General features: G+C 41.5%; 1 protein-coding gene and 1 pseudogene across 1 annotated transcript in view; one reads left to right on the top strand and one right to left on the bottom strand.

The window, feature by feature from the left end:
• LOC102761301 (ATP-binding cassette sub-family G member 2) overlaps positions 1-18,656 on the top strand; it is a 42,192-nt gene that overhangs the window by 14,484 nt on the left and 9,052 nt on the right. Inside the window, exons 5-9 of the mRNA XM_006760041.2 lie at positions 2,307-2,466; positions 7,464-7,597; positions 8,965-9,108; positions 10,080-10,330; positions 16,023-16,105. Of these exons, the coding sequence (XP_006760104.1) occupies positions 2,307-2,466; positions 7,464-7,597; positions 8,965-9,108; positions 10,080-10,330; positions 16,023-16,105 (772 nt within the window). The remainder of the gene's footprint in view (positions 1-2,306; positions 2,467-7,463; positions 7,598-8,964; positions 9,109-10,079; positions 10,331-16,022; positions 16,106-18,656) is intronic.
• LOC102761015 lies at positions 11,346-12,254 on the bottom strand (annotated as a pseudogene).

Below are 18,656 nucleotides of genomic sequence, written 5' to 3' on the forward strand. Positions count from 1 at the left end.
AAACAACACTACAGCTGCTCTCTCTTCTCTCGCCCTTGGGGTGATAGTTGTGCGTGGGGCTGCGAGCTGGTTCGCGGGCCGTTGACGAAGCTGTCTGGGCGGCTTGCACAGTTCCGCCGACTTCCCAGGGGCTGTCACACCCTCGCAGGGGCTGTCGCAGCCTCACAGAGGCTGTCGCAGCCTCACAGGGGCCATCGCAGCCTCGCAGAGGCCGTCGCAGCCTCAGAGGGGCCGCAATAGCCTCGCAGGGGCAGTCGCAGCCTCATGCAGCCTCGCAGGGGCCGTTGCAGCCTAGCAGAGGCCGTTGCAGCCTCGCAGGGGCCATCGCAGCCTCGCAAGGGGTGCCACATCCCATGTTGGGGGTGAAGGTGCGAGTCAGAAGCTCCTCTTGCTGTCTCTTTTGCTGCTCCCTTGCATGTCACCGATGCTGGAAGTTTCTGAGAGCAGTCTGCAGGTGCTGGACATCATACTTTAACTGGTCAGCATGAAGTTTGGCATTCTTTTGTTGGGCGGCTCCTAGCTGGACAAAATCTCCAGGTGTTCTTGCTGGCTGAGTTTCTGGTATGCTTGCTTTAATTTCATTTTCTACTAAGTGCACAGACTGCTTGTCTGCTGTCTCCCGGTGTCCCATATGAGACCAGATCTGGTGGACCTGCTTGTGTGTTTGCTGGAACAGCGGTTTCATGCCGCCGGCCCAGCTGGGTCCGGCTCCAGCTTTCTCCAAACCTGATTCTGCTTCTTGAGTGTGTCCCTTATGGATGCAAGGAGTTGAAATCTGCAGTTTGTGAGGTTAGGCTGCAAAAGCTCAGGTGGTTCCTTTGGTGCCACTGGCACAGCTTGGGCGGGGATATAAATTGAGTGGGGCGGGGTTTCCCGGAATCACCAGGGTGTAGCAAACAGCAATGGCATCTCCGCGACTCCTCCTCTCTCCGCGACTCCGTGTCCCCGAATGCCAGCGAACAGCTCCGCGAGAAAGCCACCCTCGCTCTCCGACCCACTGCAAGGCAGTCCCGCCTCTCCCCGTAGGGGTCTGGGACATCAGAATCCCACCCCAAACAAGCTCAGTGAATTCGAGAGTTTGTAACCCTTTCCAATTGAAAAAAACCATGTGTCCAGTTGCAGCCTGCCTGGCGCGCAACTCCGTACCTCTGTTCTTGGCGCCTCTGCACATCCTACTCAGTCTCAATGCTCTTCTTTCTTTCCTTCCAGTTGTAGAACTTCCACTGGGCCAGCTTTCCCATGGTTCTGAATGATAGCTGTTTGTCTTATAGTTGGTAGTTTCAATGTTGTTGTGGGAGGCAGCACGCACAGGTCTATACCTTACGCCGCCATCTTGGTTCTCCTCCAGGTTTTTATTTCTAAAGTGTTTTAAAGAAAGTGATAAATATCATTTTCACCTCTAAAATATTTTTTATTTAAAAAAAGGAATTTGTCTACATTACTACAATGTCATTACCAACTAACAACATTAATAATATTTTAATATTAGCTATATAGAGTCTATATATATTCACAGTTTTTCAATTGTTTCCAAAATGTTTTTTATGGCTCAATCATTATAGGATCTAATGAAGAGCATGAGTAGCATGTGATTATTATCTCTTTGGAGACTTTTACTTTAAGAATTATTTCCTACCTCCTGCTTCCCCCCAAAACCTTTCTGCTCCCCCACCACACACAGTGACACTGACTGGTTGAAAGACTGAGCCAGTCACCTGTAGAATGTTCTGCCTTCTGACTTTGCCTAAAAGGATGTCAGGAATTATGTGTTGTGTTAGGGTATAGACTGGGCCAATTTGGGAGGCTTTATGGTGATTTTATAAGTGGTAATGTGGATGGTAGAAAGTGAGCTTTCTTAGCTGCCAAGGCCTAGTTTTTGAGTCCACTTGAGGATTTTTTCGGTGGGGGAAAAGAAAGGGGCATAAGAAGACTAATAAATTATAGATGCTTTCAACTGTTCCTTTCCTATTTTTATCTTCTTTTTGGATTGTGATTTCACTATGTCAGGGCCATGTCTTTAAGTTCTAACTTCTGATCTTAAAACTAAATATTTTAATTGATAAGGAACATATAGAACTATTGAAAGCATGGGTTTCATATCTGGCTTAGCCAGGAACCTGCTTTGACCTGAGCCTCAGTTTACTTGTCTAATTAAAGAGAAACCTACCTCTTCTCTCAGATTCTGCAGTTCAGAATATATGAGGACACCAGACAGAGTGCCTCTTATAGGGTTGGCACTTGTTAGCAGCTCAACAAACCATAGTGCCTGTGGTTGTTTTTGTTAATAATGATAACATTTGTGTGTTAGGTTGGAACTCAGTTCACTCGTGGTGTGTCTGGAGGAGAAAGAAAAAGGACTAGTATTGGAATGGAGCTTATTACTGATCCATCCATCTTGTTCCTGGATGAACCCACAACTGGCCTAGACTCAAGCACAGCTAATGCTGTCCTTTTGCTCCTGAAGAGGTAAGCGCTAAGGGAACATCGTTCTTACATTCATCCAACATCTGATGCCCTGCTATGTACCAGGTATGAATCTTGGTGCAGGGGAATCAGCAATGAGCACAACACACAAACATTTCTCCCTTCTTTGTTGGAGGGGAACAATGAATTAGCAAACATAAATGTTTCAAGAAAAATAAAAGAGTGTAAGAATATAGGGAAGGCTGATGTGGTGGAGGAGGGGGGTGCCATATTACATAGCAGGATGGTCAAGGAAGACCTCAGGATGAGCCATGTGAGCTGTGAGTGAGATCTGGAGATCTGGGGAAGAGAGTTCTTATTGGAGGGAACAGCCAGTGGCCCTGGGGAGAGCATGCCTAATGTGTTTGGAACTCAAGAGGCTAGAGGGAATGGAACCCAGTGACCTAAGTGGAGTCGAGGGTTGGTTGGTGTAGTAGTTTGCTCAGGCTGCCATAAAATAGTACCACAGACTGAGTGGCTTAAACAATAGAAATTAGTTTTTTTCACAGTTTTGGAGGCCAGAAGTCCAAAATCAATGTCTTGTGAGGATTGTTCCTTCAGAGGCCTCTCTCCTCGGCTTGTAGTAGCTGTGTTCTCACTGTGTCTTCACTTCATATTCCCTAGGTGTGTCTCATCTCCTCTTCTTGTAAGAACATTAGTATTTATCAATTAAGGTTCACCCATCTGATCTTCTTTAACCTATGTTACCTCTTTAAAGATTTTATCCGCAGCCCTAGCCCTTTGGCTCAGTGGATAGAGCACTGGCCTGCTGACTGAAGGGTCCTGGTTTGATTCTGGTCAGGGACACGTACCTTGGTCTCAGGCTTGTGTGGGGAGCAACCAATCAATGTCTCTCACATTGATGTTTCCCTGTCTGTATTTCTCAGCCTCCCTACCACTCTCTCCAAAAATCAATGGAAAAATATCCTCGGGTGAGGATTAACAACAACAACAACAACAACAAAAGATTCTGTCTGCAAATATAGTCACATTTTGAGGTACTGGGGCTTACAAATTCAACATATGAATTTTGGGGAGATGTAATTCATTCCCTAACAGTTAGAATAGGACATGAGATGGAATGGAGTGGGTGGCAGATTAAAAAAATAAGAACTCTGGCTTTTAATGTCCTTAAGTGACATGGGAAGCTTTAGAGTTTTATTTTTCATTTTTTTAATATAGTAAGATTTATTTTAATTTTTCAATCTGAACAAACAAACAAACCCCCAAACAAAAAACCAAACTATACTCATATATACAGTGTCGACATTTTCAGAGCACTGACATTAGGAAACCCTGTGTTTCTCTTTAGTCCTATGACAATACTGTATATGCCACAACAAGATTTACAAAAACAGCCCTAGCTGGTTTGGCTCAGTGGATAGAGCATCCCCCTGCAGACTGAAGGGTCCCAGGTTCAATTCCAGTCAAGGGCACATGCCCAGGTTACAGGCTCCATCCCCAGGAGAGGGCATACAGGAGGCAGCTGCTCAATGATTCTCTCTCATCATTGATGTTTCCGTTTCTCTCTTCCTCTCCCTTCCTCTCTGGAAAAAAAAAAAATATATATATATATCTTTTAAAAAAAGATTTACAAAAACAATTGCATCAGCAGCCATACAGACACCATGGTTTTATATTTCAATTCACAAGAAGAACCAGGCATCTCCCGTTTCCCAGCACTTGGTTTCCTCGTACCCACGGCCTGTTTGCAGCCAGCAGGGCAGGTTTCCACACAGGCTTTTAGAACATCAGCTTTTAGTACACACCGGTGGCTGTTTGAGACGTCACTCCTTTTCAGACCCAAATGTAAATAATGAGGAATTTGCCCTTTAAAAATAATAACCTTTGGTTCAGCAATGGGAATGGTGACGTTCACCCTCCAAAAGGCGTAGAAAAGTTGCACGAAAGGAAAAACAAACCTGTTGGAAAGCAGTCTTATTTATGCTATCGTTCAGAACATGACACTGCCTTAAAAGTTTTAAGAGATTACAACTGTGTGACAAATCCCATGAAAACAAACTGACTTGGTAAAGGTTCAAAGGTCACAGGCCAACACAGCATCACTTCACACATGTGCCCGCACTCCTGCTGCAGTGAGCAGTGGTGATGACCCATCGCTGTGTTCTGACGTAAGGCACCAAGTCTGAATATGCCATACACTCCCTTATGCCACGTTACCTGTTCCATACCAGTGAATTCTTTGAAATGAAAAATAATAAACACTTCAGGACAGTGTACTGTGCCCACCATCCCCCAAAACCTCCCCTCTCCCAGGCCCATCAAAAAAATGTTTTTAAGAGAGAGGGAAAAGGAGAGGGACAGAGAGATAGAAACATCGATGAGAGAGGAACATCATTGATCGGCTGCCTCCTGCACGCCCCTCTACTGGGGATTGAGCCCAGAACCCAGGCATATGCCCTGACCTGGAACTGAACCAGCAACCTCTTGGTTCCTGGGTCAACCGCTGAGCCACACCAGTTGGCATTCCCTCCCTATTATTACTTTGCTTCCTCTGATGCCCATGTAATCAAGGCTCTATGCCGGCATGAGAAGAAAACATGAAGATGGGAAGATGTCTGAGATTTTAGACATCTTAAGTTTGAGACGTCAATTGCACATATAAGTAAAGATGCCAAGTAATGGATCTGTGGTTCAAGTTTAGTTAGAGAATAAATCCATGGTGTTTTTATCATTCCTAACTATGTTAACAGTGTTCATTAGAGGACTGATGAATTGAAAATACCGTAAATATTTTCACTATGTTTTGGACTAGTGAGCACACAAGCATCGTTCCCCATGCTGGGGCTCGAACCCAAACGTTTTCAAGCTCCATTGTGCACACTGATCCCCTGGGGTCTTGTTAAAATGCATGTTCTTCTGCAGCTCTGAGGCGGAGCCCAAGAGTCTCCATCTCTAATGGGAGGTACTGAGCCCGATGCCACTGGTGCTCAGACCACACTTAGAGGAGCTCCCAGTCCTTTACTGGCTCCTTATTGCCTACTGATTGAAGTTCCTGCTTCTGAGTAAAGGGATTCATCACGTGCTTACTTTCTGATGCAGTCTCTTTTGTTAGTTTCTCTTCTCTTCACCCCTCAACTCAATGCTGCAATGACTCGAATGAGGCAGGGGGTCCCGCGGGGGTGAGGCCGACGGAGTCCTAACGAAGCATGCCCGACTCCGGAGACCAGGTTCAAAGACGCAGATCTGAGTTTATTGTGCAAGTGCAGCAACATATATAACATTCCAGACCAATCAGAAGTTTACCCCATCCTTAGGGCAACCAGTGGTAGGAAAGATCAGGATACTATGTAGGGGCTCTAGGGGGCTTGCTCAGGTGGGCGCTGCCACTTCCCGGTGTGCCGAGGAAGCTTGTATAGGCGGAGTGCGCTCACGCCATTGCATCTGCCACTGCACTGAGATAAATCTCCTGAGTTCTTCCCACAACTGAACTACTTGCAGGTTCCCAAATAGACCTTTCATCACACACCTTGTTCTGCATGTTCCTTCACCTTGACTGTACTTTCTCTCTTCAGGGCTTATTCCTGTTGGCCCCCTTGGCACTATCTTATATCATCTTCAGACTGGGTTATAGCCTCCTAGTTTGCTTACAAGGGATCCTCAGCTACTTCTATTCCACATTGTATTCAAATGATCGATTTACTGGCCTGATCCTCTTGAGGCAGAATTTGTACAACGCTGCTGGCATAGTGCAGGTGCTTCTAAAGTGCTTCAGTTGAAGGGATTCTTCTCATAAGATATATTTACTAATAACAGTTTTAGAACAGTGATTTTAGCCGTTGTTTCTAGTAAATCCTGTGTAAAGGTGGTTTAGCAATGTTTTGGCCATGGGCCAACAAACCCTAGCCCTGCCCCATACCAACTGTGACACCGGGGGCCAGTTGCTTAACTTTCTAGACCTTATCTCTAAAATGAAGGTGACAATACCGTCGGTACTATCAGTACTGCTTTATGACTGCCTTGTATAAATATTGTGAAAATTCAGATACAAGTATTTATATTTAACAAAGATATAGTAAGTATGCAGTAATGTTAATGGTATTATTGGGAGAGAAAATGAACACCAGTTCCTAAAGGCTTGAAGACTACAGTGGTCAATGAGAATGGGACTATAACCATTATTTTAATATTTAGTCCATAGTAAGTTTTCAAAGTTGAGTGCACTTACAAGTTACCTGGGTGCCTTTAAAATATTTATTTTTTTTAAAACATATTTTTATTGATTTCAGAGAGGAAGGAATAGGGGAAGATAGAAACATCAATGATGAATGAGAAAGAATCTTGGGTCTGCTGCCTTCCGCATGCTCCCTACTGGGTATCGAGCCCACAACCTGGGCAGGTGCCCTGATGGGGAATCGAACTATGACCTCCTGGTTCATGGGTTGACGATCAACCATTGAGCTATACTGGCCAGGCAGTTGGTGCCTTTTTATAATATGGATACCATAGAACCAATAGGTCTAGAAAGACTGTCCAGGAATCTGCATTTTTTTAAATTAATTTTGGAATTCATTGTGGATTGTTCATGGGATACAATTTTAAAAACCTTAATATTTCATAAAAGTATTGAACCTAGGTCCCCTTACTCTCTGAGAGATAAGATGGGATGAAAAGTTAGTAAGAAAAAATCAAGTTGAACGAGGAACAAATGAACTAAAGGCAGGAATAAAGTTTTTTGGTTTTGTTTGTTTGTTTTTGCTAAGAAGTACAAGATTCAGATGTTTTTTAGTTTTTTTAAAAATAATTCTTTATTGTTGAAAGTATTATATATGTCCCCCTTTTTCCCTCATTGACCCCCCCTAGCTGGTCCTCCCCGCCCCACTACCCCACCCCAGGCCCTCACTGCCCCATTGTCTGTGGCCATGAGCCAAATATGTATGCATACAAGGTCCTCAGTTGATTACCTCACTCACCCTCCCCTGCCTTCCCTCCAAGATTCAGATGTTGAATGACTCATTATTTTCTCACTTTTACCTTAGGATGTCTAAACAGGGACGAACCATCATCTTCTCCATTCATCAGCCTCGTTACTCCATCTTCAAGTTGTTTGATAGCCTCACCTTATTGGCCTCAGGAAAAATGATGTTCCATGGACCTGCTCAGGAGGCCCTGGGCTGCTTGGCATCATCTCATAATCAGTTATTAGTCTAACTGAACATTTTTTGAAAAGCCTAATACTTTCCTTCCCCCCAAATCATTTGTCTTCTTGACCATATAACAGATCAAGCTGTGTCATTTTTCTACCTTGGTTGGGATGTTGATGAGGGTCCATGGAGATGCTGCTTAATTTTCTAGTAACCTTAGACTGAAGATTTAGTCCTTGAGTGGATATGAGTGACTTACCAGTTAATGGAATGGCTACTCCTGAGTCTGACTTCCATGGGCCAACATTTCTGACAGTTCTGGGGCTGCCTGGTTCTATTTCAGATGAAAAGGTGTAAGTTTTTATGACTCATGCATCTGCTTCATTTTAGAGATACTTGGATATTATTATAGACTAGAGGCCCAATGCACAAAATTTGTGCAAGAGTAGGCCTTCCTTCCCCCAGCTGCTGGCACTGGCTTCCCTCTGGCACCCGGGACCCGGGTTTCCCTCTGGCACCTTGGACCCAGGCTTCCCTCCAGCCACTGGCAGGCACCCGGGACCTGGGCTTCCCTTGAAGCCACGGCTTCTCCTGGAAGGTTGTCCGGAAGGATGTCCGGTCTAATTAGTATATTATGCTTTTATTATTATAGATGGTGCTCCTTGACTCCAAATATAGTTTTAAATATTTTATAGCTATCTTTGAAATTTTATGTTTTGTTTAATCTCTATCATGTAACATACCTGGATCTGGGAAGTGTAGGGCAGATGAATCTAAGAGAAGACTACAAGCCAAGTTGAATTCAGATGATCAGGTAAAGAAGTGAAGGTAAAGCATTCAGGTGTGCCATGCTGGTCACATCCTCTTGAGAGCGATTTGTTCTCTATGCTGGAATTATAGCAGCATATAGTAAGAGATGGTAATTTGGACCTGAATTTAGTAGGTGGAGAGGCAATCATTGCTAAAGTGGGTACTGGAATTTTGGCAGTCCCTAGGTGAACCCAGAGAACAGAACCCTGGGCTGGCTTTGCTTGTTACCTTGCTTTGGGGAGCATTAGTCCTACCTATAACTTTATTTCTTTTTCAACTTTTATTTTACTTGGACTGATATTTATTTTTTTTAGCTTGTACTGATAAGCACCAGAGCATATTAATAGCTGTTTCAGATCTAATGAATTATGTCAGTAAGGCTTTCTGAGAGTTCTTTAAGGTTGGTTTGGAGTATGATTTTTGCCAGGAGACAGAATTGTTGACATATTGTGTGATTGAATATGTAAAAAGAAAGAGTAAATTAGTGAGGGCAGAAGAGAGAAAGAAGAGAGGGAGAAGTCATTATATTCTGTCTCTCCCAGCCTCATTTCCCTCACCCCCTGAAAGTGAGTCTTTATTTCCTAAGACCATCATGCTTGTGTACCTGGGTTCCCTTCTTCTGCAGGTCACCACTGTGAGCCCTATAATAACCCTGCCGACTTCTTCCTGGATGTCATTAATGGAGACTCCTCTGCTGTGGTATTAAACAGAGTGGTTGAAGATGATGAAGGTATGTGCATCTGTCTAGAGTCACAGATTACCTAATTGAATTGCCTGAAGTTCAGCAATGTGGTAGCTCATTAAAATGTAGCTTTGTGAATTTATATAACTAATGTTGCCCTCTGATACCAGTTCTATCTGGTGGACCATCATCTTCTCGTTGCCCCCTCACATGGTGGAAATGGGGAGGGAGCTCTTGGGGCCTTTTATAAGGGTACTAACCTCATTCACAAGGGCTCTACCCTCATGACCTAATTACTCCTCAAAGGCCCCACCTTCATATATCATCACATTGGGAATGGATTTCAGCATATGAATTTTTTTGGGAAATAAACATCCAGTCTGTAATACCAGTTGGCACAGATTTTGTTGTACATGAGGATTAAAAAAATAATAAAAATAAATAAATAAATTAATTTTTTTAAAAATTACAAGTTCCTATGGTATGTTAATTTTATTTGTAAATTTTCACCTGAGGATATGTTTACTGATTTTTAGAGAACCTGAGGATATGTTTACTGATTTTTAGAGAGAGAGGAAAGGAGAAAGAGAGAGAGAGAGAGAGAGAGAGAGAGAGAGAGAAAGAGAGGGAGAGAGAAAGAAATATCAATCTTTTACCTCCCACTAGGGATCAAACCTGAAACCTAGGTATGTGCCCTGACCCTTTTGGTGCACGGGGTGATGCTCCAACCAGCTGAGCAACCAGGCTGGAGTCCTATGGTAAGTTTATTTTAAAAGAATCAGGCTAAAAATATTATAGTTAGGGAAAGGTCAGTGGGTTTACTCTATCCATAAGTATATGGAAGCAGTCAGACCATTAACTTATTTTTCTAATATGTAAAGCAATGACAGGTCTAATCATTTTCATGCTAAAGCTTTAGAATTAAGATGTTAGGAAAGAATCTAAGAAAGGGGTTCCATAAAAATGGGCTAACTAAGTTGTTTTGTTAATGTTTCCCTCTGTCCATTTTTATTCCAAAGCCCAAGAGACTGAAGAGCCTTCCAAGAGAGATAAGCCACTCATAGAAAAATTAGCTGAGTTTTATGTCAACTCTGCCTTCTTCAGAGAAACGGAAGTTGAGTTAGGTCAACTCTTGGGGGATCAGAAAAAGAAGAAGAGCACAGCCTTCACAAAGATCACCTATGCCACCTCCTTCTGCCATCAAGTCAGATGGGTTTCCAAGCGCTCCTTCAAAAACTTACTGGGTAATCCCCAGGCCTCCATAGCTCAGGTAACCTCACAGATATTCTAATTATGCTGTGAAATGCTCATCTGGGGACACTAGATTCTGCTATAGTCTTTTTTAGGATTATGGTTATCTTCTACTCATCCTTCTATTTATTTATACCCTCTCTATTTGTGATATAGAAACAGTCAATAGAACAAATAAAACACAATTAAGTTTTTACATATAGGGAAATTTTTTTAAGTGCTTTTTTTTCTGGACTACCTAATTCAGAATTTTTATTCAGTTAGACAAGCTGTAAGAGGTCATCTTTGTAGAGAAAATTTTTTTTTACCAAAAAATGGAAACAAGTCTGGCGTAATGGAGTTTATTTTTTTTTAAAAACAGCTATGAGGTTTATAAACAAGCAATGGGAGAGAAAATTCTTTACGTTTGCTTTCAATATGTTACAACAGGCCCAATCTGAAATACAGTTTTAGGTTAGCAGTGTATAAAAAGACTAGAGGCCCAGTGCATGAAATTTGTGCACTGGTAGGGTCCCTAGTGGCTTCTAGCTGCCAGCTGGGTACTCCTTCCCTTCCCCCAGCCAGCTCACCCCCTGGTCAAACTCCCAGAAGAACTCCCATTGAGGGGACAATTTGCATACTATGCTTTTATTGTATAGGATTTTTTTATAATAATACTTTTGATAGATAGTATTAAAAACAAACAAACAAGCAAACAAACATAAAACAACTCAATGCTGGCTATATTATTATTCCATTTGAGGACCTACTGAAACAATTTATGTTACTGCTCCCAGCTAGCTCCTTAAGCACCAATCTGGAAAGCAAGTCTTCTCACATGTCATACACCACACATTCCATATATTCAAATAACCCCTAATCTATGGCACATACTGATGAATCACTGAGAGGCATCAATCTCCAAGGCATGAGGTGACCATGTTTGGAGCCGGATTTCAGGTCTAGGACTGAGATGAATGAAAAAGAGGCAAAAGTGAGGTGGATTTTGGACATGTCTGTATGATTTCTACTTACGGACACTCCCAGAGATGAGTTTAATCTGGCATATGAGTATTTAACTTGGGAGATGGGGGAACATATTTTCTAGGACTTTGAGTTATAACTACCTGGCCTTCTTCCCAAACATTGGAGCAATTTTAGGAGCATCTGGAACTGATGTTTCTTCAGCATCTTCCCTATCTTCATGATGTAGATATTTTTCTCTTCAAAATGGGAAAATTTCAAGCAGAAACTGACAAATCTCTGTGAATACCAAACCACCAATGGTTGCCCCCTTTTTGCCTAAATGGAGTGGCCATGAAAGCTATTAAAGCCAAAGGGGATGGATATGGAGATGTAAGAGAATGTATTGTGGCCATCACATCTACGAACCAGCAGAACCTCAAAAGTGAGCAGGGGAACCCCAATGGTGATCCACTTGATAGCCATGGTCACGTGGTTTTTTGCTCCAGGACAACCACATCCAGGGATGAAGGAACAGGAGGGACCAGACGATGTAATAGAGGATGACCAGGCAGAGGAACCACACGAGGACCTAGAGGGGCATGAATACTACCAGCCATTGTCCAGCCTTAGGGTGGTGGAGATGGACTGCAGGGTGTTGGCCGAGCGCAGGATCTCCAGCTCCAGTGGCCTGTCTATGGAAAGCCCCACGCGCTGGCAGCCAGGGTCCGGGGGAGAGGAAGAAGAGTGGCATGAAGACCAGAACGTCGAACATGAGCAGCAGCAGGTGGATGCCCACTGCAATCAGCAAGGCTTTGGGCCCTAATGCCTGCCCGCACCCACGGAGGTGCCTGCCATGGCAGGGAGGTTCCATAGCCATAGAGGGGCGAGGACTGCCCAGTAGCTCCACTGGATGATACCCTTCAGGCGGAGGAGCAGCAGCAGGCAAAGATGAGGAAGTTTCTGGGGTTGGAGTCCTGGAACAGGCCCCAGGGGTTCATGCTGCTCAGCCCTGCTCTGCAAGGGTGGAGTCTACAATGCGCCCGGCCGCCTTCCCCACCCGCCTGCGTGGCCTCTGGGTGGGCAGGGGCTGTGGGGAGGAAGCCAGGCCCAGGTTGTGACCAGACCAGTGGCACCGAGCATGTGGCTGGCCTGCACTCCATGCCTATTTCAAAGGCAGTTACTGCTTGTGGTGCCCTCAGGGCTGGGTGTGGACGCTTCCTGAAGGTGCCAGGAGCCTGGAGTTCATTCTTTACTGTGATTTATGCATCACTTTTTTTTTTAACTTGGAAAATAACTTCAATTTCTCTTGCCTCTAGAAGTGTTTTTAAGGTGTCTTGTCCAAGTCATATATATGGCAGCTCTGGGCAGGGCGTGATTGGGGTGTGGAGCTATTTCTGCTGCACCACGATTCCGCATCTTCTGGTGCTGGGCTCCCTTCAGTGGCAAACCCCAGGCCTAGTACCTCCAGGTCACACGCTCAGCCTATTTCCCTCCTCAGTGAACTCAGTTCCACAAAAGAAATTCTAACCATGTTCAGAGCCCTGGCAATCTCATAGAATAAGCATAGAACTTTGTGTCTCTGAGCATCTGATTGTGGGGGAAGAGGGGGAGGCGGAGGGAGGGTTGGTACAGCTCTTGTTCAGATTTGTGAATACTGGAATATGAGCTTAGGGCAGGAGTAGGCAAACCTTTTTTATAAGGACCATATAGTGAATGTTTTAGGCTTTGCAGGCCATGTAGTCTTTGAGTCATATAATCAACTACCATTTTAGGGAGAAAGCAGCCATAATCATACATAAAAATATGAGCATGGCCTGGCTGGTGTTGCTCAATGGTTGAGCATTGACCTATGAACCAGGAGTCACGGTTTGATTCCTGGTCAGGGTACATGTCTGGGTTTTGGGTTTGTTCCCCAGTGTGGGGTGTGCAGGAGGCAGCTGATCAATGATTCTCGTCATTGATGTTTCTATCCCTCTATTCCTTTCCCTCCCTTTCTCTAAAATCCATTTTTAAAAACCTATTTGACTTAAAGTTTAAAAGAATATGAGCATGGCTGTGCTCCAATTGAACTATTCATGGACACTGAAATAAGAATTTCATATAAATTTCAAATAATCTATTAGTATTTGAATATCACAAATCAATCTCTCTCTCCATTAAAAGTAAAAGGTAAAAATCATTGTTATCTCGTGGATTGAAGAAATAAGTGAAGGGCCCTCTTTGGCCTGTGGGCCATAGCTTTCTGACCACTGGTTTTGGGTTTTTAAACTTGTCTGTATGTCATTTGCTTCTGTAAATGTTGGAATGTGTAGCTATAGCAATGTTTGATGGCCTCCTGCTGATAAATCTGGTATCTACAGTCTTAGAGCTGTACCTAGGTTTGAACTAGTCATTTACATGAGTCAGACTTTGCCTCTGATAATGCAGTTAACCAGAGGCTATATGGAATAGATTCTCTGTATAAGATTTCATGTTCATTGAATGTGCTACTGGTTTTCCGATCAAATCAATTTGGAAAACATTATCATATCTCTTGGAGACCCATTGTTCTGTTAGCATATTAATCATTTGAATATGCATCCGTTTTTGGAGTGTTGGCCATAAACATCCCTCAGAACTCACCTTGAGAAATGGTAACATTTGAACAAAGCTGCAATCACATATTTAGGGAATTTTTTTCTTTCTTTCTTTTTCTGTTCAGACTAGAGGCCAGATACACAAATACACGGACAGGGTCTCCTTGTCTACTCTGTTGTACAGTGTTTGTCTGTTTTTGTTTGTTTTAAATACAAGAAAGGATAACATAGATGTACCTTGTAAAAACATAACAACAGTACAGGATTAATCATTTTGTCAACATGTTTGAAAGCTGACTTTGAAAATACTTTTAGAACTTTTAAATCTTTTGAAAATATCCTAATGAAAATACTGATAATTTGTTATTATAACGTACCAAGTTTGAATGTAAAAGAAACAAACCATGCTGAGTGTCCAGTTTAAAAGTCAGAGTATTCTTAAAGTTGTACTATATGAAACTATAGACTTGTATACATGCTCAGGCATATATGTTGATAGAGTCGTCATCACTCATTTGGGAGGTTGATCTGTTGATAGGAAGTACAGGGTTTTCTGAAGGTAATTAAAATATCCCAGGTAAATGTATATACTTTTACAAATTTCTTATTGCCTATTAACAATGGATTTTTTTACATGTTTTTATTGATTTCAGAGAGGAAGGGAGAGGGAGAGGGAGATAGAAATATCAATGATGAGAGAGAATCATTGATTGGCTGCCTTCTGCACACATCCTACCTGGGATTGAGCCCACAACCCAGGCATGTGCCCTGACCAAGAATGGAGCCATGACCTCCTAGTTCAGTGATGGCGAACCTTTTGAGCTCGGCGTGTCAGCATTTTGAAAAACCCTAACTTAACTCTGGTGCCGTGTCACATATAGACATTTTTCGATATTTGCAATCATAATAAAACAAAGATTTATATTTTTGATATTTATTTTATATATTTAAATGCCATTTAACAAAGAAAAATCAACCAAAAAAATGAGTTCGCGTGTCACCTCTGACACGCGTGTCATAGGTTCGCCATCACTGTCCTAGTTCATAGGTTGACCCTCAACCACTGAGCAATACCAGGTGGGCAACAGTGGAATTTTTAAAGGCCATCTTAATTCATATTCTTTCTAGACTGTGGTCTTCACAAACCAGCCTTCACAGATCCTGGTCCTGTTCTCCAGCTTGGTTTGCTCCATGTTTAGAGTGTGCTTGGCAAGTTACTTCAAGTCTGATAGCATTGCAAGGTTGTCGGACTGAGTTTTTTTTTTTAACTTTGACGGTTCCAAGGTACATGGTGGGATCTTTTATTTTTCTTTTATTAGCGTTTCTTATACTTTTATATTTAATACAATTTAAAAGTACAATAAGTAGAATTTTTTTAAACTTTAAATAAATTATATCATAATACAATTCTTAACCCTTCAGCATATAGATGTGTCTTTAAAAAACATTTTAGTTTTCTTAAAAACAAAGTGAGGTCCCCCTATTTTCTTATCACGCAAAATTCCAGTGTTATAAATTTTATGTGTGCTTTAAAATTTGTTTTTAATGCTAACAGTAACATTAAAATTTTAATATTCTGTTTTCACTTAAACCTCTTAAAACAATGTGTGTTCATTAGCACAAAGGTTAACTGTTCAGGCCAGAACTCTGAGCCACTGGAATTTCCTTTCTCTTCCCCAGCAATTTGCTAGATGCTTGCACTGTTCTCTGCTCTCTGTGGCATTCCCAGGCCCCGCAGCCTGAACTGGCCCCTGAGCTGGCAGTGCCTGGGAGTCCCCGGAGGAACCCAGCTTCTCCAGTAGTCTCCTTCCTTCTCTTTCAGTCTCCCCAACAACAGATATATTATTTTTAATTTTAATTTAGAAGGCAGTCTAATAGCATACACTGTTTTATATTTTCCCAAGGACTTTGGGCAAGCCATTTAAATGATGTTTTTGAATACTTACATGGAGAGAATACTTAAATGGAGAGATTTGATTATAGCCATATCCAGGCTATCCCAAAGAAATATATACACACTTTAACAGTTGGTAGCTCAATTTTGAAATTGAAATGTATTTTAATAAATATTGCCTTTATAATTATTCAGAGTGTGTATAGACATTTTTGGGGACATCCTATATATTATAATAATAAGTGGTATGCTAAGTTTTTACCTTTAATTGAAACTCTTTTTTTCTTTTTGAAAAGATAATTGTAACACTCTTCCTGGGGCTGGTTATAGGTGCCATTTTCTATGATCTGAAACATAACCCTGCTGGAATCCAGAACAGGTAAGTAATTTTGGATCTTGACTTTGAGAAAGCACTGTTACTTTATTCAAGGTTATGAAAACTTGTTAAAAATTTGAATTTCAGACAAGAACAGGACAAACTGAGGAGCAGGACAAGTCAGCAAAGTGCGGGCAGAATGGAAGAGTTAATTTTCATAAATATGGAAATTTCATGTGAAAAATACAGCACATAAAATTTACCCTCCTATTCAGTTTTAGCTGTGCGGTTCAGGGACATTAATTACAATCACTTTGTTGTGCAGTCACCACCAACATAAAGTCCAGAACATTTTTCATATTTCCAAACTGAATCTCTGCACTTATTGAGCAATAACTCCATACTCCCCGTTTTCCCAGCCCCTGGGAACCACCATTATACTTTCTGTGTCAGACTGTGACTACTGTAGGCACCTCATATAAGTGTATCATACGGTATTTGTCCTTCGTGACCGGTTTATTTGTCTGAGCATAATCTCTTCACGCCTATCCGTGTTGTAGCCTTTCTTCCTTTTAAAGGCTGAATAACATCCCATTGTGTGGACGCCCCCTGTTTTGTTTACCCATCTATTTGTTCATGGACACTTGGGTTGCTTCCATGTTTGGGCTCTTATGAGTAATGCTGCTGTGCACATGGGGCTACACATAAATGTGTTTGAGTCTCACTGTAAGTTCTTTTGAATATAAACTCAGAAATGGAGTTACTGGGTCAGTTGGTAATTCTGTTAATTTTTTTGAGAAACTTCCATCCTGTTTTCCTACAGCAGCTGCACCATTTTGCATTTCTACCAGTACTGCGCAACGGTTCAGTTTCTCCCCAAGATGGGCAGCACTTACTGTGTTTCTTTATAATGGCCACCCTAACTGGTGTGAATTGGTATCTCTTTGTGGTTTTGATTTATATTTCCCTAGTGATTAATGATGCTGAGCATCTCTTCATGCAGTTATTGGCCTTTTGTATGTTTTCTTTGGAGAAATGTCTACTCAAGTTCTTTGCCCATTTTTTAAATTATATTTTTTAAATTGTGGATCTGTAAGAGTCCTTTTTTTAAAAAAATATTTTCGCCGAAACCGGTTTGGCTCAGTGGATAGAGCGTCGGCCTGCGGACTGAAAGGTCCCAGGTTCTTTGCAGGCCCCCTATTGGGGATTGAGCCTGAAAACCAAGCATGTGTCCTTGACCGGAATTGAACCCAGAGCCCTTCAGTCCACAGACTGACACTCAATCCACTAAGCCAGGGGTTCTCAACCTTCTGGCCCTTTAAATACAGTTCCTCATGTTGTGACCCAACCATAAAATTATTTTCGTTATTACTTCATAACTGTAATGTTGCTACTGTTATGAATCGTAATGTAAATACCTGATATGCAGGATGGTCTTAGGTGACCCCTGTGAAAGGGTCGTTCGACCGCCAAAGGGGTCTCAACCCATAGGTTGAGAACCACTGCACTAAGCCAAACTGGCTAGGGCAGTAAGAGTTCTTGATATAGTCTGGATATTAACCCCTTATTTTTTACAGATATTTTTTTGACATTCTGTGGGTTGTCTTTTCACTCTGTTTAAAGTGTTCTTTGATACACATAATCCAGTTTATTTTTTTCTTTTGTTGCCTGTGAGTTAATTACCTTTCTGTTTTTTTATTTATTTGGTGGAGGGAGGGGTTTTTTTAACTGTAACATGGAGTATTAACTTGTAAAGAATTAGAACACACTAAATTCTTTAACAAGAAGTATTTAATATTATAAAATAAATCCTTATAATTTAAAAGGAATTTCAATATCTATGAGTTTTAATTCCTTATGAACATGACTGGACTGTTAGATGTAAGACAATAAATTGAGCTGAATGTTGCCATGTCCCGTGTTTCTGAAATTAGCTAATACTTTGATATTAGGCCTTTTTGTGTCTAGAAAGTTGCATATCTGCTTGTGTACTGGCCATTTTTCATTTCTTATCAATGTATAAATATTTATTTTTCTTTAAAAACTTTTTCTTTCTTTTTTACACATTTACTTTTAATACAGCCTGTTGTCTACGTTGTTTATTATTATTTTTATTATTATTCTTATTGGTGTTAAAAAAATTCCTTTAATAAAGAAATAATTCCTTTGTCTATGGACTCTTTGTGTTTAGGATTGCACACTTGGGTTCACATTTTTTAAAAATGCTCTCTTAATTTTGTGTCATTTAAATAATGCACCACTTCATCTCTTTTAGTATCCACTCACATTCTCAATGTTAATTAAATTATTTGGTTGTGCTAGGAAGTGCAACACTGTTTTGGAGATGCTGGCATGCTTTCATAAAATGTATAGTTCTATCAAAGTACAGATGAAATAAATACTTTCCTTTTTGAACCTTAATTACTTTACAGAGAGAGAATCATTAATAGTCTTCCTTTTTCATACATGTACAAATTAATTTTTCCTTTAGAAGCATGATTTGCTTTCATTTTGAGCACATTGGAAACCATGCTGACAGTGGGTTATCCAGGATAATATGAAAGTTTTCCTGATGATTGTGCACTGACTGTATATAATGAGGTATTGCTAGAGG

The sequence above is a fragment of the Myotis davidii genome, unplaced genomic scaffold, assembly GCF_000327345.1.
Source record: "Myotis davidii unplaced genomic scaffold, ASM32734v1 scaffold356, whole genome shotgun sequence".
Taxonomy (NCBI): Eukaryota; Metazoa; Chordata; class Mammalia; order Chiroptera; family Vespertilionidae; genus Myotis; species Myotis davidii.